The sequence below is a fragment of the Ananas comosus genome, linkage group 18 (assembly GCF_001540865.1).
Source record: "Ananas comosus cultivar F153 linkage group 18, ASM154086v1, whole genome shotgun sequence".
NCBI classification, from domain to species: Eukaryota; Viridiplantae; Streptophyta; class Magnoliopsida; order Poales; family Bromeliaceae; genus Ananas; species Ananas comosus.
Window position 1 is genome coordinate 547,806 of NC_033638.1, and position 24,943 is coordinate 572,748.

A 24,943-nucleotide genomic window follows, 5' to 3' on the forward strand; every position below is an offset into this window, starting at 1 on the left:
GAAAATATAATATCAAAGGGATAAAAAGGTCAATTTATCTTACTTACCAACTAAGGTTATGTATTTTACATATAATTAACTATATTTTTCTAATGGACACTAACAATAGAGGTATATTTGAAACAATCAGAACATATTAAAGAATAAATTTGAAAACTTGAACTTTATAAAAAAAAGGGTTAATTTCATACAGATCCCTGCAGACATAGTGACCGGCAAATATATCCCTACAAAGTTCAACTTCATATGTTGTTCCTGCCGTTAGAATTCGTTAGAAAAATTTAGTTAACTATAGGTTAAATATTTAACCCTAGTTAGTTTTTGACATTTTTATCTATCTTATATTATACTGTTTTATACCTTTTAGAGGAAACTAGAGGAATATATTTAAAAATATTAGAACTTTTGCAGGAACAAATATAAAAGTTGAATTTTGTAGGGATATATTTGCCATTCACTGTGTTTGTAGGGACATGTATAAAATTAACCCTTATAAAAATATATTTATTATTCGGTATATTTTGAAAAATTTAATTTTGAAATTAACTCGCCTCGAATTCGCCCTGATCCAATAAGAAATAGACCGGGCAGGTGCGGATCCTTCCCGCCTGGATCTGCCCTATTTGCATTCCTGGATAGAAATGTCAATGAGTATGGATATCTGAAATATTATTCGAATCCGAATTCAAACGGGACAGGTTTACTCGAGTTAAATAGATATAGGTTCGGTTATAAGTACAGTAAAAAAAAACTCGACGAATATTAATACGGATATGGATTTTGTATTTATCCGATCTGAACCCAAACCCGAACTTGAATAAATTGTATAACATTTTGATATCTAGAGATTGTATTAGATATTTAAAGAATGTATTATTGTCTTTAACTATTTGAATTTGTAATCTTGATATTGATATTGTATGGCATGAATGTTTTTAATGTTGTATATGATTGTGTTTTGAAAATTTTATTTTAGAAATTTTGATTTTACTATAATGTATTTTGAAATATGATAAAGATAAATTATTATTTCAGATTCAGATTCGAATTTTAGATTTTTAGTCGGGTTTGAATATGGGTACGAATTTTAAAATCCGCCGGGTTCAGTCCGAGTTTGAATTTTAATTTGATTTTCGCATTCTTCGGGTTTTTGAAAACTTGACCCCGTTGACATCCCTTTCCTGGACCATACTGAACCTTCCACATCCTTCTTGATCCCACCTTCAAAGTTACTATATAAACTGCGTGTAGCACCGATCCTTCACAAGAATAAGCAACTTAGAGAGAGAGAGAGAGAGAGAGAGAGGAGAGGAGAGGAGAGGAGAGGAGAGAGATTGGAGATGCTGGGCACGGAGGCGAAGAAGCTCTTAGGGTTTTCTCCCAATTCTCGCCCCTCTTCCTCTCAGGTAACGCCGCCGCCTCCTCATCGATCCCTTTTTCTCCATCTCCCAAACATTTCTTCTTGTAATTCTTCCTTCCCTTCGATGCAAGAATCTGGTTGTTGAAAATAGGAATTGATTCCTACGATTCGTTTTCTTTTTTGGTTTTTAGGGTTTGATTCGGATTGTGGTGATATTGAGCCATGATTATGAGCGTAATTTGATAGTTTGTTGTGTGTGTTTCTGTTCTTGTTTTAATAATGGAGAAGTATAAGAGGGACAAGGGAATTGTAGTTCCAAGTAAATGAGGATCGAGTGTGAATGTAATTGTTGCTCTAGTATATCATAATTTAGGTTTTCTATGGGCACGGATGCGTTTCTCTTGATAAGAGCATCTTAGTAGGAATATAGTTGTTCATAGGAATATCTATACATCTTAAAACATGTCTTTTTAATCTCGCTTGTTGCTGTGATGCAAAGTTAGGGTTTATCTGTAACATGGATTCTCAGTATTTGACAATTTAAGGACCTGTTCAGATGCAAGATCAACTGATTCTGTGAGGCCTTGTTTCGATGCTGGAGTAAGTTATCTAAGGATACCTTATTCAGTATGAGAATTTTTTTATTATGATTGTAACTAAGGAGTTTCATTTTTTACTTTTTCAAAGGTCTTACTATCAATTATTTGGTAGGATAGCATATTTCACCTATGAGATGATTTATCTTATTTTGAAAAAAATGGGTTGAAGGCCGAATATAATATTTAATTCTAAACTTTTGATCACGCTCCTTATTTGCTAAATGTACAAATTTCGTGAGTAAATCAAGGGAATGTATCGAATGAGATATTTATGCATTCAAACTGGGTCTAAGTCCCTTCTATTTACTTAAGAAGTTTGTAGTATTTAGTAGATGAGAAGTGTGGTCAGATGTCTAGAATGGATATCATATTCGGCTTTCTCGAGTTTTTTTTTTTTTTCGAAATAAGATAAATCATCTCATAGATTAAATATGCTATCCTATTAAATTATGGATGCCAAAACCTTTCAAGGAGCAAAGATCAAACTTCTAACTGCCAATCACACAAGGAAATTTTCATACTAAGTAAGCTTTCATTGAATATCTTATTCCAACATTTAAACAGGGCCTGACTATTTTAAACCCATTTGTCAAAAAAAAGGAAGAAGAGAAAGTCTTTTAGAGCCTATTTTTCTGTCATGTATAGAGAGATCAGATTTTTCATTGCGAGTACTTGGCTTCTGTTGCCATCTAGATGTGTGCTTTTGGATCTGTTGATATACGGGAGATCTGAAGTGAAGTCTATGATATGTAGCATCTTAGTGTACCTACTATTAATAGGCAGAAGCTTCAGAATCCTTCTCTGATGGGTTAAACTAGAACTTGTGGAAAAAAATATTGTGGATTAATCTCGAGTCTTCCTTATTGCATATGGAATCATACTGTGAATGATAGGAGGATTTTGGACGTGGAACGGGAATTTTACCAGTTTTTTCATCCTTAGTGTTTGGTTTGGAGGATTTCTAGTCTGATTCCCATTATATGGAGAATCAAGTCCGCCCAAGGTGAATCCTTTGTGAGAATTGACAATACCTTAGATCATTCTACGATTATTCAGAATCATGCAGGTTTGGCCCTGATTTAAATAAGCCCAATTCGACAATATCTGCGCATATCCTACAAAATCACCAATTTGAACTTGTCGGTTCATGCATTTTGTTGAAGGGCTTAATCTCCCACTGCCTGGTAGCAAGGTGCAAAAAGAAGGCCGTCATCTCATCGCTTCTGTGTGCAATGGGAAATATGGCCCCTACATTGAGGAACAAATTGACTAAAAACTATACTTAGGTAATAGTGTAATACGTAATATGCATGTTTATCCATGTGTTTGGATACACGTGTTCGGATGGTGTACAGTATCACATATGCTTACCCATCTATTTGGATGTTTAAATCTTTAAAGCACTAAGATATTTGTATATGTAGCCGTTTGATTTTAACAGTTCAGTGCGTTGCGACACATATAGGCATGGATTTTATGGACAGTTTATAACCGTAAATCTTAGAGGTATCTTTTGACTCGCTAACTTTTGTTACTGAAATAGTGTTTTCTTTGAACTACCGGTTCAGATTAAAGCAGCATATAGAAGAAAAGTGCTAGAGTGTCATCCCGATCGTTTCCCAGCACACCAGAAATCCCATGCTGAATCAAGATTTAAACAGGTATGTTTTGAAGCTCTAAATAAACATGTAAGCACCTCCAAGGAAGAAGTTAGTAGTCTTTGCGAGAATTTTTGATGAAATATTCTGGATCCGAAACTGGAATAATTTGAAAACGAAAAATTCTACAACTTTTTTCTAATGAAGACCGTCAAGTCCTGGCAGAACTGGGAAAATTTTTGCTGCAATCAGAAGGCAATGAAAGGTTAGGTAGTAAAGTTGCAAGTTTTGAAGTTCCGATACTCATTTCGACATGTGCTATAGTTCAGTATATGTCTCTTCCCCTTTAACTATATCACACGCATATTCCATCCAGCCGATTTACCACTTTATCCTTGCACACTGCAGATTGCGGAAGCATACTCGTGTCTAAAGGATGGTATGCCCTCTCTCCGAGTAGTTCTATTTTCATTTAAAATGTCACAATTTCCAACCTTTCTGGTGTGCGTCTGTGTTTAGTTTTTTAGTTCACGTTAAAGCCGTCATTTGCGTTTATTAATGCATTTGCTTGGATTTGAATTTCAGTTATAGTGATGAATGAAACACAAGCATTTTTGAACATGGTGGTGAAATTGTTGCATTGTTGTTAGTCGAAGTAATAGTTTGCGTACTTTCTTATTGCAGGCACAAAGTTCGGGAGCCCAATGGAATGTGAGTTCTAAATTTGATGCAGTGTTACTCCATGCTACCATTTTCAGTACACCTGTTGATTGCAGTTGTATCTTAATCAGCTACATACGTACGGGTCATGAGAACCGGTGTTCCGACCGGTTACGGCAGACGCAATCGAGCTTTGATTAAGACTCCGTTTCTCCTCCTGATTTTCGGCACGGTTTCCTTAGGCGGCTTCAATGCCGCGAGGTGAGTGAATCTACTCTTTTTAGTTAACATTGCACAGATTCTTACCTGAAAGTAGTGTGCATCATGAAATCAGCACTTATAATCTTTTTAGTTTCGATTTCACTGCCTAACTATTCAGTACTTTTGACTTCAGTATCTACCTTATATTCTGTTGAGGAACTGCGAAAGTTCTGATATATGTTAAGTTTTCCAAAATCAATTTGTAATAGGGATAATTGCCTATATACCCCTCAAAATTTCGAAAATAGCTCATTTAGCCCTATTTTTTTTTTCTTTTCAATATATCCCTCATATGTTCTTCCGTAATTTCAAAATATTCTGCAGTTACCACCCGTTAAGTTAACTTGGGTTAAACGTGAGTTAAATATCTACTAGAGTTAATAAAAATCAAAATGCCTATTTTGTTCTTAACTTAAGGGCAAATAAGAAATATTGGTGACGGTAGAGGGGTATATTTGAAAAGATCAAAAGTTAAAATGCTTTTTGTGTCCATGACTTAAGGGCAAATAAGAAAAATCGTTGATAGCGGAAGAGTATATTTGAAAGGGCAAAATAGTAATTGTATACATATTATTGCTAACATAAATTAATTCTAGGAGTATATTTGAAATAGGTTGGAACGTAAAAAGAGTATTTTCAATAATAGCCTTGTAAGAGGGGTAAATCAGAAAATCGAAAATTTTTCAGGGGTATATAAGCAATTGCTCCCTTTGTAATAATAGGAAAAAGCTAATGAGCAGCGCTCGCAAACTATCTGAATACCAAAAAGCATCTTCTTCGACAAGCGAAAAAAAGTTACTAATAAGTTTAGTTTTATGTCTTTCTCGCCATCATACGCTATACTTTTATGAACTATTAGGCACTTCTTCTGTTCTTCGCCATTTACCCTAAGGTTTTGTAGAGGCCCATATTTTTTTGGGATTATACCTAGTATGCCTTTCAAAATTTCAAAAATATAGTATTGGATTTTAGAAGGGTATTTTGGTAATTTTAGAGTAAATTTGTAAATTTTTGAATAAGAATAGTAAGAAGTAAATAAGCAAAAGCCAGTTTTTTTCCCCTTATTTTTTTTAATATAAACTATATCTTTTTCAAAATGTGTTAAAGTTATGGTATTAAGCCCCATATTTGTGTTGTGTTTTGTTTTAAACCCTTCCCTTTTCCACAAAACGCGCCCATCATTTTATGCTGTGCAGGGCATACCAGAGGCAAAAGGAAGCGCAGCCATCCTACAACCCTTTCTTGCCATAAAAAAAAATTAGCAAACCAGGTTGTCTAATGTTGTTCCAAATCAAACAATTTTATACATTTTTTTAGCGCATATATATATATATATATATATATATATNTTGAGTTTTTAACCCTTAGATGAAAAAATATAAAGTTGGAATGATGGTGATAGGTGGAATAGTGTTTGATCTAATGGTTATTAGTAATCAAGAAGTAGATCAAAGGGCTAGAAATTTAGAAGCACCAAGGGGTAATACTTTTAAAAGTATTCTAGCTAAATTTTATATATTACTATTATTATTATTTTTATTATTACTATTATATATACATGCAGAGGTCAATAGCTGTTATTGTATCTTTCTCACAGAAAAAAAAAATAAAAAAATGCTGTTATTGTATCTTATTAAAATCGGCTTCGATCAATGTTTAATTAATAATAAGTGGCAAGCTGGATTTGTTGAGAATTTCTGGGTGAAAACAGGATTTTAGAGGGCTTTTCTTTTTGCACTTTGGATTGCAGCTATAAATTGTATTTTATTTGGAAGAAACAAAGCCAAAAAAAAAAACAAAACATTACTAAAAGTTAAATTTATAATTTGAATTTAAAATAATAACATTAGGAATTAGAGAATTACAAAATAAAAGTATTAAATTAAGTCCTTGATTGGCATTGTGTTTGTTTTTTCTTTTTTATTGGTATATAAAAAGTTTAGAAGTGGATAGAAAATTACTTGTAATTTTTTTATTCAATGTGTTTATTCGACAATGAAAACTAAAAATTTAAAAATAATTTTCTTTTCAGCTTTTAAAATTGTCATCTCTTGGGTAATCAGATGTAGAAAACTACTTTTTTGGAGAAAAAAATTTTGTGGAAAATTTTTTTAGTTTTTGTTGTTTGGTTCGGTGGAAAAGAAAATTAATTTTTCATGTATACGTCTTTGGTTGGTAAGACAAAAAATTAAAAAATAGTTTTTTTTTTTATTTTACTTATTTGGTTAATTGAAAATTTTAATATATGAACACTTTTTATAAAAAGAGAGTGAGATTACTAACCTTTTAAAATTTAACATATATAATACTTACAAACTCTTTATAATATAAATAACAAATTATTAAATAAAAATAAATTTTAACTATATTTTGGAACAAATAATATAATTTGACAAAAAAAATTAGAGATAATAGAGGTGACGGATAGGAGATGAAGATGGTTCTTTCATCTATATATATATATATATATATATATAGATAGAGAGAGAGAGAGAGAGAGAGAGAGAGAGAGAGAGAGAGAGAGAGAGAAGAGCTATTATGCTATCGGAAGTATAAAATAGTTGGTGCTTTTGATTTTTCAGTCCTTAAATCAATCCCATTGATCATATCTAATTATTGGATTAATATTATTAACCAATAGGGACTACTCAACCCTAGGGGGACCACTCAACCCTTAGAGGACAGCTATCATCCCAACCGTAGAGTCTTTGATCCAAAGGATAACAAATCGAAAGGATCAACTACTTTATGCTTCCGATAGTATAGTAGCTCTACTATATATATATAGTAGAGCTGCTGTGCTCTCAGAAATACGGAGGCTTCCGTGCTCCTGAGCCGTTTTTGATGATGGAATTTTTGAATCGACGATCGGCTCTACTAGACTTGATCTAGAATATTTGAAGTTTCTAGAAAATAATTTTTGCTATTTTTTGATATTATTTACCTAGTGGTCGAAAAGATTCAAAATCAATAATATTTAATGGTTGATATTTGCCGTTTTCAAGTTTAACGGTATAAAAGTATTCAAATCAAATGAAATTTTAATACAAAATTCTTATACTATCTACAACAAGATCAATATTTCTGATTGAAAATTTTAGTGCTATATTACCACTTTTTATAAAATTTTTATTTTCAGCCGTTAAAAATTATTGATTTTGATACCTTTCAATTGTTAGTTAAATGATATCGAAAAATCGTAAAAATTATTTTCTAGAAACTTCAAATACGGTAGATCAAATCTAACGGAGTCGATCGTCGATTCAAAAATTCCATAATCGAAAACGGCTCAGGAGCACGGAGGCCTCCGTGCTTTCAAGTCGTTTTCGATGTTCGTACTTTCGAATCGACGATCGGCTCTGTTAGAGTTGATCTAGAGTATTTGAAGTATCTAGAAAATAAATTTTGCGATTTTTCGATATCATTTGCCTAGTGATCGAAGGGGCTCAAAATCAATAATTTTAACGGCCGTGGTGACCCGGTTACAAGTTTAACGGTGTAGAAATATCCCAATCACATGAAATTTTGACAGAAAATTTTTTATACTATATAAAACAATATCAATAACTTTGATTTAAAATTTTAATGTTATATCATCATATTTTGTAAGATTTTTATTTTCAGCCGTTGATTTTGAGCCACTTCGATCACTAGGCAAATGATATCGAAAAATCGCAAACGTGCTTTCATAAGCATCCTAGCTATATATAAATATAAAGAGTATTAGAGTTTGATTGCTATACTATCAATAGTATTTGAGTTATTTTACTATACAATTTTTAGCTATTAGATTTAGGGATGTCAATGGGTACGAATATCCGAATCCGAATAGAGCGGATATATATCCAATGCTATATGGATATGGATTCGGATATGGATATCAAAAATAAAAACCCGACGGATATAGATTCGAATATAAATTTTGACTGTACCCGACTCGAACCCAACCCCGAATTTATTTTGCATTATATATAATATATATAAAAATTTGATGTTATATTTGAAATTGTATTTTAAATATTTAAATTTAATGTAATATATTTTGAAATATTAAAAATAAATAATTGTTTCGAATTCAAATTTTCAGATCCGGATTCGGGTTTCGGATTTTTGGTCGGGTTCGGATTTGGATATGAATTTTTAAAATCGGTTGGGTTCGGATTCGGATCTTAGGTTTGGAGTCAGATTCAGGTTTAGATTTTTGAAAATCCGTCCCGAATCTGACCCGATGACATCTCTAATTAGATCTATTCTTTTAATTATTTCTATCATTGTCATTGAATTAATACTATTACATCAAATATTACTAAATCCCAAGGGCCCACCACTAAACCTTTTTTATCAAAGAGTTAAAATCTATATAGCAAAAAAAATTCAAATCTCTCTCTCTCTCTCTCTCTCTCTGAGGTGGTACATGTACACCTATATATTAGAAAAAAAATTTCTGTTTTACCAATATATTAGAAAAAAAAAACCTTTTTCACTCCAAAACACTCGTGCGAAAAAAAAATCCTCTTCCTAAAAAAAAGTTTGGAAAACAAAAAAACAAATCGTGAAATATGAAAAATAAATTCTCTTGCGAACCAAAAACACGAAATTTTTTTTTTCCAACCTGCGAAAAAAATTTTGGAATATTTTCCAAAACACTAAACAGGCCCTAAGCTAATCAACTATAAAAAATAATACTAATAAAAATTTCTAATACATTAAATTATAGAAAGCACTTAAAAATATAAAAAAGGCAATGATGCCGAAGGATGCTGAATTACCTCCAAATAGTCGGAATTTCTAGTAAACAGGACAAGGCTTTTTTTAAAAAAATTATTGACAGATGGTAGTTGTTTTAAATTTATTCGGCTGGCTACAGAAATCCAAAGAATTAAGGGTATGATTTGGTTCGACAATCCCGGAAGGATTACAGTGTTTGGTTCATTCGGTATGTAATCAGATCGATAATATAGCATTACAAATGGTATAAAATTATACAAAAAATATTAACGCGAGATGGATGCGTATTTTGAATTATTGAAAGCCAATAATACTGCATATTATGTAAAATAACAATTTTATCCCTCTAACTTCCGAAACCCTTTCGATACGTTATTTTAAAAATTTTAATTTAAAATTTTGAATTGTCAACTTTTGAATTTTAAATTTTGAATTTTAATTTTTAATTTTTTAAACTTCAAATTTAAATTTTAAATTTTAAATTTGAATTTAAATTTTAGATTTTAATTTCAAATTTCAAATTCTAAATTTTAAATTTCAATTCTAAATTTTAAATTTTTTAGTTTTTAATTTTTAAATTTTAAACTTCAAACTTCAAATTTCAAATTTTAAATTTAAATTTAAATTTCAAATTTTAAATTTTAAATTTCAAAATTTCAAATTTTAAAATTCAAATTTGTATTTTTAATTTTATATTTATATTTATATTTATATTTTAGATTTTAAATTTATAAATTTCATATTTATATTTTAAATTAAAATATTAAATTTATATTTTTGTTCAAATTTAAATTTTATATTTTAAAAAATTAAACTATAAAAAATAAAATTTAGTAAAAAAAATTTATTTGTAAATAGTAAAAAAAAGATTTGCAAAATATTGCTAAATATAATTTTAGAATAGACTATACTTTATTATCTAGATTACTGAATTTTATAGACAAAACTAAACATAGTAATGCTATAAATACTGCAATCTAGCATTACATTACTGTATTAAACCAAACGCGCTGATGCAGCATAAGTAGTAATTTTATTTAGAAATCTAAGATAACTGAATATATCAAAATACTCTGTAATATTACATAACTTGAACCAAATGCGCCCTAAAAGTAATCTTATTAATATATAATCCTAATGTCAACAATTTATTCTTTTTTCACTTAGAGAGAGATAGATGCGCAACTGGGAATGTGAGAGAGAACCGTGAATGAGAGAGAGAGACAGAGAGAAAGCTAGTCTGTGTGTGAGCCTGTACAACTGTTAATTCTTCTTGAAACAGTTGCAGCATGAATTGAACCACTAATGGGTACCAAAGCAGTCTTGCCACAATACAAGGTGAAGCAGCATTTCAATCATCATCTTTCCTACACACATTGACACATACCAAATGTACAAATCCTTCTCCCCCCTTTCCCTTCTGCACTTATGCATGCAACAAGGGAGGCATCTAGTGAACATGATAATAAATAAATGGAAGCTTACCATTCATGCTCTACGGCAAGGGCTCTTGCGAATCCCCCAACCGGGACAGATGAAGATACGCGTCGGTGCCTACGAAACACCAAAAAAAGAGGAGAATTTTTAAGTGTATGGATCACAGGGCGCAAACATCCAAAACCGACAAGTCGACCGACCTAGCTTCTTCGAACAACTCTCTGCTCAAAGAACAGAGAGGCGGGCATTTGGCAAACAAAAAGTTTTGAAGCTTTCGTGGTGACGGAAAATTTAGAACGAGCTTTTACTACATCCAGGTGTTTTGAAGATATGGAGCAACAACAACCATAATAAAATCGACTTCGACTCTTGAGATAAACAAGCGGTATATAGATATTAGGCTCCAAATGCAGAGATTAATGCCAATACATTTCACGGATCTCCAGCAAAATGATATTAGGCTATGTATTATGGGCACTTCTATAACCTTTGCGCGTCCATGTCAAACACGAGCATGTCCGTGTCAGACTCGTGTCCAACGCGGACACGCCATGGACACACGTTCGACGCGGGGCCAAGATGCATCCTATTAAATTATACATATATTTATTTATTTTATTTTATTTTTTATGCATAGATAATATAAAAGGATAAATATTTTGGCTTTTTGATGAATGCATATATTTTTTAGACAATATAAACAAATTATGGATGGTGGAGAATTTCTTTCCTCAAAATATNTTTATAATATTATTAAATATTATAGTATACATATTTATTATGTATAAAATATTAATTTTGTTAAAATATTGTTATATTTCTCGTTCGAATAAAAGGATAAATATTTTGGCTTTTTGATGAATGCATATATTTTTTAGACAATATAAACAAATTATGGATGGTGGAGAATTTCTTTCCTCAAAATATAGGAAATCAATGAAAATTTTATTAACTTTTATTCGAACGAGAAATATAACAATATTTTAACAAAATTAATATTTTATACATAATAAATATGTATACTATAATATTTAATAATATTATAAATATAAATATAAATACTAATTATTTGGAAGCCGCGGAGTCGCGGTATCTGAATCGTGTCGTGCCCTATATCCCGTGTCAGTGTCCGTGACTACTAGATATTAAGCTCCAAAAGCCATGTTGATTTGCAAATATTTCACATAACGACTAAATTTGTATGATTACTCGCATCATATTTTAAGTTATAACTTCAACACTTTCCCAAACTTATATCTTAGAGTTGAGGTCAAAACATGCCTACTTCGGGAACCATAACAAAATGTTGGACCAAAAACATGCTAGAGAGAAATCAAAATCATGCATTCAAACTTACTAAAGCGTTTCGACATACCGTATCCTTCCATGGAGATTATTTGAAGATCGCCGCCAAAATATCGAGCATAAAGACGGCTTATCGGTAAGCCATAGCCATATCCAGCCATAGTCACGCCATCGTTTACTCCAAAATTCTCCTCCAGCGGATTCTTTGCAGTGCTGTAAAGGTATGTGAATATCTTCGGAAGCCCGCTTCTTGGTATCCCACCACCTTCGTCCGAGATCTGTGTCGGGACAAGATTAACATTATAACACTTGATGCTTAAGTAACACACCATAGCACTATGTCGAGATATTTCACTTGTCGAGTAACACGCCATATCCAAGCCATATGTCAGGAAACACTATGACACCTGATGCTTAAGCATCATGCCGAACATAGCACTATGACGACATGATGCTTAAGTACTGCAAACGGTTAACTAGATTTTCGACAGAGAGAAAAAACACTTGGTGATTAATTTGTTAAAAATTTGCCACAGTTGTGAAGCAACGCGCCATAGAACTATGTTGAAATATAGAAGGAAATCAAAGGCTCATACCTTGATTGTGACATCCTCGATTCCATCAGCAACTATTATTCTAACAGGAGGAACATCTTTATCGGAATTCATAAAACGTTCTTGGACCGCACGCAGGGAGTTCTTTACTAATTCGAAAACCATAAGATGCAAATGTGATGGAACATATCTGTATCGGAGCGAAAAGAACATTAGTAGAAAGAAAAGTACGTCCGTTGATACTCATGGCGTTAAATAATCAAAGTATTAGTATCGACTCAATGTTTAGTTATGTCATATTCAGCTACTCATATCCATATGTGCTTTGATAGCAGATTTATATCCAATTTATATTTCAAATTTCAGTGTATACTTTACTCACTTTACATCTATATCCATATCCAAACCGATAATAAAAACGACGGATAAGAAACTTTTGAAGATCTATTTTTAATCTATCTCCAACACAATTAGAACAGAGTACTCCCAGAAGAACAAATGAGGAATATCAAGATTATGAAAAGCACTTACGGAAAAGTGAAATCGGTATCTCCATATATTTCAACTTCGGGCGCAGATCCGTATTCCCTGAAACAAATGCCACGTGCGTCCTCACTAGCAGCTCGTGCCACTAGCATAGGGGACATTCTTGTGTTTATAAGACCAATACAATCGGGTTCCGAATCAGGATCATGCAGAGCCACATGTTGCCCTGAATTTTGATCAAATCAGAGATTTCTCAGTCGTAAATATTAAATCACAATCAGAGTTGATGCAGCGGAAATTTTGTAAAGATAAATTATGACTTAAAAGTGCTAAGTCTGGTCTAAGCTTCTGAAAATACTCAAAACTCCGAGAAGCAGCGTTAGGCGTTTTGCGCCCAAAAGTTCCGAGGTATTTCCTGTGATGGGAAGCTGAAATGAACTTCCTGGTCCAAAAGAAGAAGATTTATATTGCTATAATACGAATCTTCTACTTTTGGCAAAAATGTCAATGCTTCTTCAAATGGTTTTACTCTAAAAGCACTCTTACAAAAGTTCCAACTAGTCCAAACAAGCGCTTGTTAACTATATATAACGTAAATTATTCATCAACTTTTGGTGAAATGAAGAATAGTCATCAAATGAAAAGCATATAAGAAAAGAGTAACTAACCTATCAACACGCGGATGCCAATCCTCGACATGTAAAAGCGATCAAGAAATTGATGAGTTTCTTCCAGATCTTTTGGGAAAACTTTAGGATCCAAGTCTTTTTTCAACTGCTGTACACCCAAGGCCATTGTCGGCACTACGTTGTTGTGCCTCACTTTGATCATCTGGATCATCTGGGTGAAGGCTAACTCATCATTCGTGTCTTTGACTTCTGGAAAGGATCGGATATCGCGAAAAGAATCCAAATACCAATCCCGTACCTTCATAAACAGATAGAGATAAATAAGACCTGGAAGAAGCTTTCTGTCGTCCGGAGATCAAACAATTCTGATTTTACGATTATCAACGAAGAATCTCTTATATTACAGGAAAAGGTCACCATGACCAAAATGATCTGCATTATTTAATTGAAGCTAGTATAAGTAGTATGACACAGGATAAGGGAAAAAAGAAGAAGAAAAAGAAACAAGTGAAGAATCAACTGATCGGCATGGTTAGTAATAGAATGAAGATAAGAAGCAAAGACCTGCATGAGAAAGACAAACTGCATAACTGATTGATAAGGTAAATATAGCTGCTGACGGTCTGGCCCAGCTTATTGGAAAAGTTTCTCAACTAAAAAGCAAAAGCCAAAAGCAGAAGCCAGTAGTCTGGCAAACCAAAAAAAAAAAAAATCTAAAGCGCAAACACAGCAATTTGAAGCATTTGTTTGTAGAGTTCGATGGAGAGTTGTTCCGTGGATTCTACTCAAAATAGCTGTTACAATTTCTTTGAATATCTGTCTCAAAAGCATTTTTACAGAAGCTCCAACTAGACCAAACAAGTGCTCAATGATTTGCAGCAAGATATTAACACAGGGCGGTTACAAATACACGCACAAAATCATGCAATACCAAATCTCATATATCTAAAGGCTCGACATGCGTGATACATCAAAAGCCGATAAGATAACCAATTAGCTAGAACTAAGAAGAAAGTAATGTTCACGAAATATTAGTACAAGGGCTAGATCGACGCATCATAGAGATTGCCTCGAGACCTTACAAAATTTACCATTTGCTAGCCAATAAAATATTTAAACACTATGTCGGCCCTCGGCGCCGTAAATTCAACAAAAACAAAAGAGGAAGAGTTGAATTCCTGCATTCTACCTGTATCTCAAGCATAATCACCTACAACATGTATAGACCTTATCTGAGCTATAACGTACTTACAAATGGCTACCTGAGATGGGCGACTAATCCGATAGAATTTTTTAATTGTAAGAATAGACATCCAAAATTTTTATTTATAAAATTGGCTTAAACGGTAAATAATTTACTGATTTCAGAAAGCAGTGAATATCATTTACCGCTTTCACCAAACTTATATATTTTCTATATCGAAAGTCTGAAGGATGTATAGCATTAAACAGAAAAGAATAATTTTATTGCTTTGAAAAAATAGTAAACGATTTACCACGTTTAAAAGAGGTAAATCATTCACCTCATAAGCCTAGTTTTGTAAAAAAACAATAATAATAAAAAATTGAAGGACTATTTACATAATTATAATAATATTTTTAAGTCTATTAATAAAAAAAATTCGCTACCTGAACTTACAAATTTTTATTCTACTATCCGAACTTTCATTGTTTTCTCTACCATTTGGAGATTTGAAAAATGCTACAAATAAAAGAAAGCTAAGTGATAAAGGCCAAATTTTTTTCTGATTTATGTACATATTTACAAAATATTATACCGTTCGGTAGCAAAATCAAAAGTTTTAAATTGCAATTACATATTTTGAAACATATCCAGTAACATATGTGCAAAAAATGCAGAGAAAGCGAAGATGGTATAGCACCATATACCATTTCTCCAATAGTAAAATTAAATTAAAGAAAAAAAATTAATCCACACTAGATACGAGGAACCCACGACCCAACACCACAAATTGTTGATAAATGAAATAATAATGTTCTAAAAGGTTCGAACCAAACCCTAGACACAAGAAACCCTAGGAAGAGAGGAGGCGTTTCGTGTAACGGTAACATACCAATCTCGTCCCCGATGACATGTGGGCTCCGCACAAACACAATCCACACGATCCACACAAACCCACACGCCACAATCGCACACAAATCGCGGTAAAATGAGGAGAAAAAGGAGGAGAAGGGAGAGGAAACCCTAGTTTTCGATCGATCGATCGATCGGTACCTTCAACACGGCGGGTTTGTGGGAGAGCCCGAAGGGCAGGTTCTCGAGCTCGATGGCTCTGCGCGCGATGCGAATGGGAAGCTCCTTGTGGAGGAACTGGGCGGAGAGGAGGAGGTTCTTCGCCGTGGGGCGGGATCCGAACTCCATCATGTACCTCAAGCTCACCCCCGTTTGCTTCATCTCCCCCCACCGCCGCACCTCCTCCGCCGCCGCCTCCCACGCCCTCTTCTTCGCCGCCATGGGAGACACCCTCGGAGCTCCTCGTAGCCCTAGAAACGTCAACAACGACGACGATGACGAGGTGGAGGAGGAGGAGGAGGAGGAGCCATGGATAGCGAGGAGAGGGGATATGAAGAGGAGGACGAGTATATACGAATGCGAGAGAGAGCGAGAGGGGGTCGTTTTCGATTTGCGCTGGTAATTGCAACTTAGTCCCTAATCTTTACCTTTTTTTAACTTGCTCCCTAGCCTTCTAATTTATTTTTGCTTATAGGCCCCTATATTTATATTTCAGTTTAAAAATAGGGATGTCAATAAGCCGAACACGACCGAGCTAGAATCGGCTCGTAGTCGGCTCGTTTCATAAACGAGTCGAACACGAGTTAGCTCGTTAAAGTATCGAGCTGAAAAATTCAGCTCATGTTCGGTTCGTTTATTAAAGAGCCGAACACGAGCTGGGCTCACAAACAAAAAGCTAAAAAAATAGATAATATATATAGAAAATAAATTTATGAGATCTTATGCATTATATTGTAATCTAATGTTTGAAATTTTACATATAAATGAGCTTTTTCATAATTATTTTAGGTTTTATATTTACATTGGACTAAAATCAAATAATAAAAATCTGTATTATATATATAATTATTTATTTATATATATATAAATTTACGAGTTGTTATCTAGCTGAACATGTATTCGGCACGTTTGTTAAACGAGCTGAAAAATTCAGCTCGTGTTCGGCTTGTTTACTAAATGAGCAATTCGATCTCGAATTAATTTCGCGCCGAAAACGAGCTGGCTCTCGAATAACCCCTATACGAAAGAAGTAGGGGTAGCGTCCGAGGTTGAGATAGTATTTGTAGACCTACTTGAAAACAAGGATAAATATTACTATATTAGGGACCAATCATGCAATCAAATCTAGAGGCCGAGGATCTATTTGTAATAATAAAAAGTAAGCGGCCAAAGTTAAAAATGTCTTAAAGGTTGGGGGACCACTGGTACAATTAAGCCCCGGCTGTTTGTGCCAGGTTTTTCGTTGGTTTCGGTTTTAGTACATGTTTAAAATTGGGTGGACCAGGTCTGCCACGTCACCATGGACCGGCCCATCAATGATTGCAAGGTGAATTGGAATTGCACCTCTTATAATCTCTGCTTTTCCCTGAGTTTCATTTTGATTTTTTTATTAAAGTTTCACATTAAAACATTTGTTTATAGATTTTGCTTTAATTTTCGTGCATTCTTACTATTATTAGAGATAATAATTGGCCACTTCGCTTCAAAAAACTCAGATTTACGCTGATAGGACATGTTTGGTTATCCGAAAGTGGTTAAAGTAAAAAAAAAAAAAAAGAAGTTATTTTTATGAAAATAACTTTTGAGTTTGATTATTTGGTTGGCTATAAAGTGAAAAATAAAAAATTATAGTTTTGTTGTTTGCATTGTTTGATTATCTAATTATAAATAAAGAAGTAAAAAATATAAAGAAACGATTTATGCTCGCAATTTAATTAAATTTTAATTTTTTAAATTGAATTTATAATTAAAATTTTAAGACAAACAATTAAATTTGTAATAGGGATTTAAAGTTTAAGTTATAATTTGTAACTAAAATTAAATTCTAAAATTAAATTTCAACTTAAAAATTTAAATTTAGAATTCAAGTTTCAGCAGAATTTGAATTTATAGTTCGGAACAATTTGAATTCAAAGTTCAAATGAAAGTTCGTAGCTAAAAACAATTTGATTTAAATGTAAATTTAAATATTTTAATTTAAATTTTAAAAATGAAAATTTAAATTTAAGTAAAGAGCTTAAATTAGTCTTAAATTTAAATAAGAGTTTGCAAATTAAATATACAAATTTTGTGTCGGATTTAAAATTATAAATAAAATTCAAAATATAAAATTAAATTCATAATTTTAATTCAAATTTAAGTTGAAACTCAACTCTAAAAAAATAAATTCAAAGATTAAAATTAAGAGCAAATATAGCCTTTTAGATAAGTTTTCTATTTCCGGTGATATCAGAATTTTTTTGGCCAAAGTTAAAAAAGTGATATTTAGTTATAACTCACTATTTTAAGCCACTTCTGTAAAGTGACTTTTAAATTCACTTTTGTAAATCAAACAACCAATAAAACGTTACTTTTAACCAACCAAACATGCTCATAGTTAAACGGATGAAAATCTATTCTTTTTTAAATATATATCTTAGAGTTAAATTCTATTAATTTACTATTAAAAATAGTTTTTAATTCTACAAAAAAAAAAGAAAAGAAAAGAAAAAACTGATTCGCCCTTTCGAAGATGTTCCCTAAAAAGTTTATGCAATAAAATTAATCCCTCTAAAATTTTAAATTCTTTTAAATTTGCCCATTATTTTAATCAGTTAGGCTAAAGATAAATTTACTTTAGAAATAACCCAAGATAAGCTGAACAAAAGGGTATATGTAAAAAATGAAGAAATTTCATAGAGATAAATTTCATCACTTAAAACTTCTTAGGAGTAAATATGAAAGCCAATATTTTTTAAAGTGTGGAGATTTTCGTGTTTTTAAAATTGTTTTCGATAATGGGACTTCCAATTCATCGATCAGCTCCGTTAAATATGATTTGTAGTATGAAATTATTTAGAAACCAAATTATATATATATATATATATATATATATATATATATTTTACTTTGCTTGATTGCCTAGTAAACTAGTAAGCTCAAAATGAACCGCTGANCTTAGTCCCTAACCTTTCCCTTTTTTTAACTTTTCACCCTAGCCTTCTAATTTTTTTTTGCTAATAAGCCCCTATATTTATATTTCAGTTTAAAAGTAGGGATGTCAATAAGCCGAACACGAGCGAGCTAGAACCGGCTCGTAGTCGGCTCGTTTCATAAACGAGTCGAACACGAGTTAGCTCGTTAAAGTATCGAGCTGAAAAATTCAGCTCATGTTCGATTCGTTTATTAAAAAGCCGAACACGAGCTGGGCTCACAAACAAAAAGCTAAAAAAATAGATAATATGTATAGAAAATAAATTTATGAGATCTTATGTTCTAATGTTTGAAATTTTACATATAAATGAGCTTTTTCATAATTATTTTAGGTTTTATATTTAGATTGGACTAAAATCAAATAATAAAAATCTGTATTATATATATAATTATTTATTTATATATATAAATTTACGAGATGTTATCTAGTTGAACATGTATTCGGCTCGTTTGTTAAACGAGCTGAAAAATTCAGCTCATGTTCGGCTTGTTTACTAAATGGGCAATTCGATCTCAAACTAATTTCGCGCCGAAGACGAGTTGGCTCTCGAATAACTCCTATACGAAAGAAGTAGGGGTAGCGTCCGAGGTTGAGATAGTATTTGTAGACCTACTTGAAAACAATGATAAATATTACTATATTAGGGACCAATCATGCAATCAAATCTAGAGGCCGAGGATCAATTTGTAATAATAAAAAGTAAGCGGCCAAAGTTTAAAATGTGTTAAAGGTTGGGAACCACTGGTACAATTAAGCCCCGGCTGTTTGCGCCCGGTTTTTCGTTGGTTTCAGTTTTAGTACATGTTTAAAATTGGGTGGACCAGGTCTGCCACGTCACCATGGACCGGCCCATCAATGATTGCAAGGTGAATTGGAATTGCACCTCTTATAATCTCTGCTTTTCCCTGAGTTTCATTTTGATTTTTTTATTAAAGTTTCACATTAAAACATTTGTTTATAGATTTTGCTTTAATTTTCGTGCATACTTACTATTATTAGAGATAATAATTGGCCACTTCGCTTCAAAAAATTCAGATTTACGCTGATAGAACATGTTTGGTTATCCGAAAGTGGTTAAAGTAAAAAAAAAAGAAGAAGTTATTTTTATAAAAATAACTTTTGAGTTTGATTATTTGGTTGGCTATAAAGTGAAAAATAAAAAATTATAGTTTTGTTGTTTGCATTGTTTGATTATCTAATTATAAATAAAGAAGTAAAAAATATAAAGAAACGGATTTATGCTCGCAATTTAATTACATTTTAAATTTTAAATTTGAATGTAAATTTAAATTGAATTTATAATTAAAATTTTAAGACAAACAATTAAATTTGTAATAGGAATTTAAAGTTTAAGTTATAATTTGGCAAATGATGTCGAAAAGTGATGAAATTTGATTTCTAAATAGTTCTAATAACGCAGATTAATTATGTATAACGCCGTCGATTATCGAATCGAAAATAATTTGAAAGTATGAAAACCTCCATGCTTTTAAAAGCACAAGAGACGTACAAAAATAAAATATTTAGTTAGATCCAAAAAGGATTTCCCTTCTTGCATGCAATGCATGCCCTCCAAAACAAGTAAAGGTTATTATGCATGTACCTTGTAAAGCCTAAATTATTGACCAATGTAAGTTATTTTGTAAGTAAGGATGCCAACAAGGACAATTTAGCAGAGAATCAAATCCTAATAAATGAGACAGACAGATAGATATGAGGTCCAGGACAGCACAGGATTGAAATTTTCAACCCTATATACTGATTGTATTTAGGAGTTATTTGGTTGGATGTAATTGTAAAAATAGCATAATTGGAAGTAAATACAGTTACAAATGCTGCAATCACAACTACACCTAGTCTGTTTGGTTTTATACAGTTGCAATTGCTGCAGTTATATTTTTTTTGTTTGGTAAGTTGCAGTTGAGATTTGTATTTGTAAATTCTGTTAATTTTTAGATAGAAAGGCGAGATTGCCTCTTCTAAACATAACGTAATCATGAGATCTTTTAGTTATTAATTAAGACTTTTATATCTATATATAATTTATATATTATAAAATTATGTATGAATTTAATGAATTTTAAATGCAAGCATATTATAGATTTGGTCAAAATAAAAATTAAGATATTATTAAATAGAAGACTGAGAAAAAAAGAAGCGTATAAAAAAATTTATTTAACCTTAACAGATATTATTAAACCCTAGCAAATTTCATGAATATGTATTTTTGGAAAAAAAAAAAGTTAAAAAAAAAACGTATGAAAAAAAAAATCATACTTTATTTATTTTTTTAATGGGTGAGCCGACTCTCGCCCAACTGCTGCAATTCGATCTTCTAATGTAGATGCAACTGTAGCAATTAGGCCTAACTATGTACTAAACCAAACAAAAATTTAATAGATGCATGCCTTTTCAACTGCAGTGCAGTTGAAAATATATGCAACCAAACAATCCCTAATAAGTGCAATTGGTTAAGAACTTGACAGTTTCTGTCCGAAAAGTTTGATAATTGATATTTATATTTTCAAGTTCGAAAACTAGTTACTTCATATTCTTAATTATGTTTGTTTTCAAAATATGAATGAGATAAATAATTTGTTACCTTTCTCTCTTAAGAAAGAAAAGAGCTTAAGCTGATGTTTAAGGATGATGATTATCCATCCATGAAATGAATGACTCAATTTGATTCTTATCCAAATAGCAGGAAGTGTTGTGGGGATTTGAATAAGGGAATGGAATTTTGTTTGTGGTCCATGTCACCACCCTCTAAAATTAGAAAAAAAAAAGAAAAAGGGGTAGGTCAGTAGTGTAGGAGAAAGAAAGATTCTGTATAAACTATGTCAGCAACCGCCACACGTCGGTTAAAAAAAAAAAAAAAGATAAACTTCAAATATTATTTTTGTGATTTCACACTATTTTACTTTAAAATTTATAAAATTTAAATTTCAAATATTATAAATATTTTAAATCAATTTTAATCGTTCGAATCATCGATTTATGATTCCTATTATCTAAAATAATTTTGGAGGGCGAAAATTTCTGTCCTCCTAAAAAAAAAAAAGTAGCTGACCCGTAGTGAGATGTTACACTACTAACTTTTTTGTGGTTTTATTTCGTACAAGGCAAAATTATTCCTTAATTGTCTCTTCCCAATTATCTCTCTCCACCTCTCTTAATTCCTTATTTTATTAAAAGTATCTTTCTTGGAGGAGAGAAAAGTATTTTGAAAAGGGTAAACTTCAAATATCACTTATGTGGTTTCGCACTTTCTCACTTTAGTACTATATGGTTTAAAGTATATCAAGTTAGTGTCCTGTGATCTTATTTTTATCTTTTCGTCAGCTTTTCCGTTAATATTTCGTTAAATTATATACCAAAAACTTTAGATATCCCCACCTAGGTTTATCAAATATTCACTTTAGTATCCTTTAGTTTTAACTTTGTCACTGATTTAACGAAAAATAATTAGTGGAATCGATAATAAAAAGATAAAAATAAAACCACATGGTACTAAATTAATACACTTTTAAACTAAATGATACTAAAGTGAGAAAGTGTGAAACCACATGGATGGTATTTGAAGTTTTTCCAAAAATATATATGTGCAAGTTTTCTGACTTATGTATTATTTTGAACCAGCTATCTAATTTTTTAAAATTTTAATTTTTATTTTAATTGTTTTATATCCTTGATTTGGATCAGTCAATAGTACTTTGAGTACAAATTTAAAATAATTATTTTTAAATATATTTATAGTTACGAGAATTGCATGAAGTATATTTGCTAAACCTGTAAAGTTAAACTCCGCATTCAAATTTTAAAATTAAAGTATTGTTGATTGACTAAAATCAAATAAATTAATATTATATGTAGATACATTTTAACACTCCTTTCACAATCATATATTAAAAATTTCCAATAGTGATTTTGCTTTTGATACAAGTACTTAAAAATTAGGTAAAAATGTAAAAACAAAAAAAAAAAAAACTTTTTTATTTTTTAGCTATCAGAATTAATTTAAAAAAGTGCTTTTGCTTTTGACATACGCATTAACAATTGATGTGNTTTTATATCTATATATAATTTATATATTATAAAATTATGTATGAATTTAATGAATTTTAAATGCAAACATATTATAGATTTGGTCAAAATAAAAATTAAGATATTATTAAATAGAAGACTGAGAAAAAAAGAAGCGTATAAAAAAATTTATTTAACCTTAACAGATATTATTAAACCCTAGCAAATTTCATGAACAGGTATTTTTGGAAAAAAAAAAAGTTAAAAAAAAAGCGTATGAAAAAAAAAATCATACTTTATTTATTTTTTTAATGGATGAGCCGACTCTCGCCCAACTGCTGCAATTCAATCTTCTAATGTAGATGCAACTGCAGCAATTAGGCCTAACTATGTACTAAACCAAACAAAAATTTAATAGATGCATGCCTTTTCAACTGCAGTGTAGTTGAAAATACATGCAATCAAACAACCCCTAATAAGTGCAATCGGTTAAGGACTTGACGGTTTCTTTCCGAAAAGTTTGATAATTCATATTTTCAAGTTTGAAAACTAGTTACTTCATATTCTTAATTATGTTTGTTTTCAAAATATGAATGAGATAAATAATTTGTTACCTTTCTCTCTTAAGAAAGAAAAGAGCTTAAGCTGATGTTTAAGGATGATGATTATCCATCCACGAAATGAATGACTCAATTTGATTCTTATCCAAATAGTAGGAAGTGTTGTGGGGATTTGAATAAGGGAATGGAATTTTGTTTGTGGTCCATGACAGCAAAAAAGGGGTAGGTCAGTAGTGTAGGAGAAAGAAAGATTCTGTATAACTATGTCAGCAAACCGCCGCACGTCGGTTACAAAAAAATTAAATCAATTTTAATTATTCGGATCATCAATTTATGATTCTTATTATCTAAAATGATTTTAGAGGACGAAAGTTTATAGCAAATCTATTTTTTTTTATAGAAAATCTATTTTTTTTATATTTTATTTTATTATTTTATTTTTTTATTATCTATAACTCTATATGATTTCCCATGACTTAATCTGACGTGGATGCACTCTCTTAATTCCCATGGCTTAATCTGACGTGGATGTACTCCCTTAATTTAAGAACAGTGAGACCCATTATTTTTAATTTTATTTTTATTCTTTTCAATATGAAATGCTTCCTCTTCCTATGGTTTCTCTTTTCATCTCTTTTACGTTATATTTAAAAGTTACCTTATGGGTAGTGGGGCTCATTATTTTTTAATTAATGTGAAATGCTTCTTCTTCCTTCGCCTTCTCTTATCATATCTCTTACTTTTATTTTTAGATATAAATGAGAACAATAGCTAATTAAATATTGCTAAAAAAGAAAAAAAATATTAATTAAGTTACACATTCATAAATCATATTGCTAATTGATAATTTAGAAGGTCATCCGTTATCTAAAATTAAATTTTGAACTTTAATTGGGGTGATTAATATGGAGAATTAATAACAAATGAATAAGAGAAATTGATGGGAAGAGAAATAGTTGAGTAAAAAAAAAAGAGAATAGTAAGATAAATCAAATGGTAAATGATCATTTAGAAAGTCGCATGGGCATCTCTTTTTCTCCCCCTCACCCCACCTAAGCAGCACCTACATCGCCCGCCTCCGCTCCACCGCCGACTCCCTCGCCTTTCACTCCCCCCACAAGAAGACCCTCTTCGATCAACATCTGAAGCCCCTCCTTCGATCGCTCCCACTCCTCCCCCGACGATCCCAATCCTGATTCTTATTTGGCCTTTATTTATTACTTTTTAAATTTCATTTTATAATATTTTACTTTATTCTTTTTTTGTTTGCTCTGATATTGATTTTACGTCAATAGATGATTGCTCCAAATTCTATGTCCCATAAATAAAAACTAATTTGCGAAGGGAATAATATGTGAGTATTATGTAAATTTCAAATTTTGCATAATTTGGAGTTTTTTATGATTTTTTATTTCTTTATGTGAGTTTTATATTTTTTTGGTTATTCTGGACTCCATGNTGATCACATCACTGGGTGTTCTACGTCGCCCTTTTTTTATAAAATTATTTTTAAAT

The 24,943-nt window shown here is 31.5% G+C and overlaps 2 protein-coding genes across 2 annotated transcripts; one reads left to right on the plus strand and one right to left on the minus strand.

Annotated features, from left to right (window-relative positions):
- On the plus strand, window positions 1,251-4,424 carry LOC109723944 (dnaJ homolog subfamily B member 2; the record flags this gene model as incomplete). The annotated part of the gene is given in 5 exon segments (XM_020252477.1): window positions 1,251-1,406; window positions 3,528-3,620; window positions 3,966-3,996; window positions 4,242-4,268; window positions 4,349-4,424. Coding segments are annotated over 5 exon segments (293 nt in total), but the record flags the coding sequence as incomplete, so codon positions are not given.
- LOC109724325 (pyruvate dehydrogenase (acetyl-transferring) kinase, mitochondrial) lies at window positions 10,448-16,194 on the minus strand. The gene is made up of 6 exons (XM_020253112.1): window positions 15,854-16,194; window positions 13,657-13,915; window positions 13,034-13,214; window positions 12,545-12,692; window positions 12,019-12,226; window positions 10,448-10,760 (listed from the first exon to the last, which is right to left on the minus strand). Exons 1-6 carry the CDS (start codon window positions 16,091-16,093, stop codon window positions 10,702-10,704), a joined length of 1,095 nt encoding a protein of 364 aa, XP_020108701.1. The 5' UTR covers window positions 16,094-16,194; the 3' UTR covers window positions 10,448-10,701.

What these genes read in the sequence shown, in the direction of transcription:
- LOC109724325 (XM_020253112.1), bottom strand. Translation starts at nt 16,093, where the DNA reads ATGGCGGCGAAGAAGAGGGCGTGGGAGGCGGCGGCGGAGGAGGTGCGG. An exon ending in ACAAACCCGCCGTGTTGAAG is followed by an intron (nt 13,916 to 15,853) that starts GTACCGATCGAT and finishes CTGTTTATGAAG; the next exon opens with GTACGGGATTGGTATTTGGA. An exon ending in TCGAGGATGTCACAATCAAG is followed by an intron (nt 12,227 to 12,544) that starts GTATGAGCCTTT and finishes GTCCCGACACAG; the next exon opens with ATCTCGGACGAAGGTGGTGG.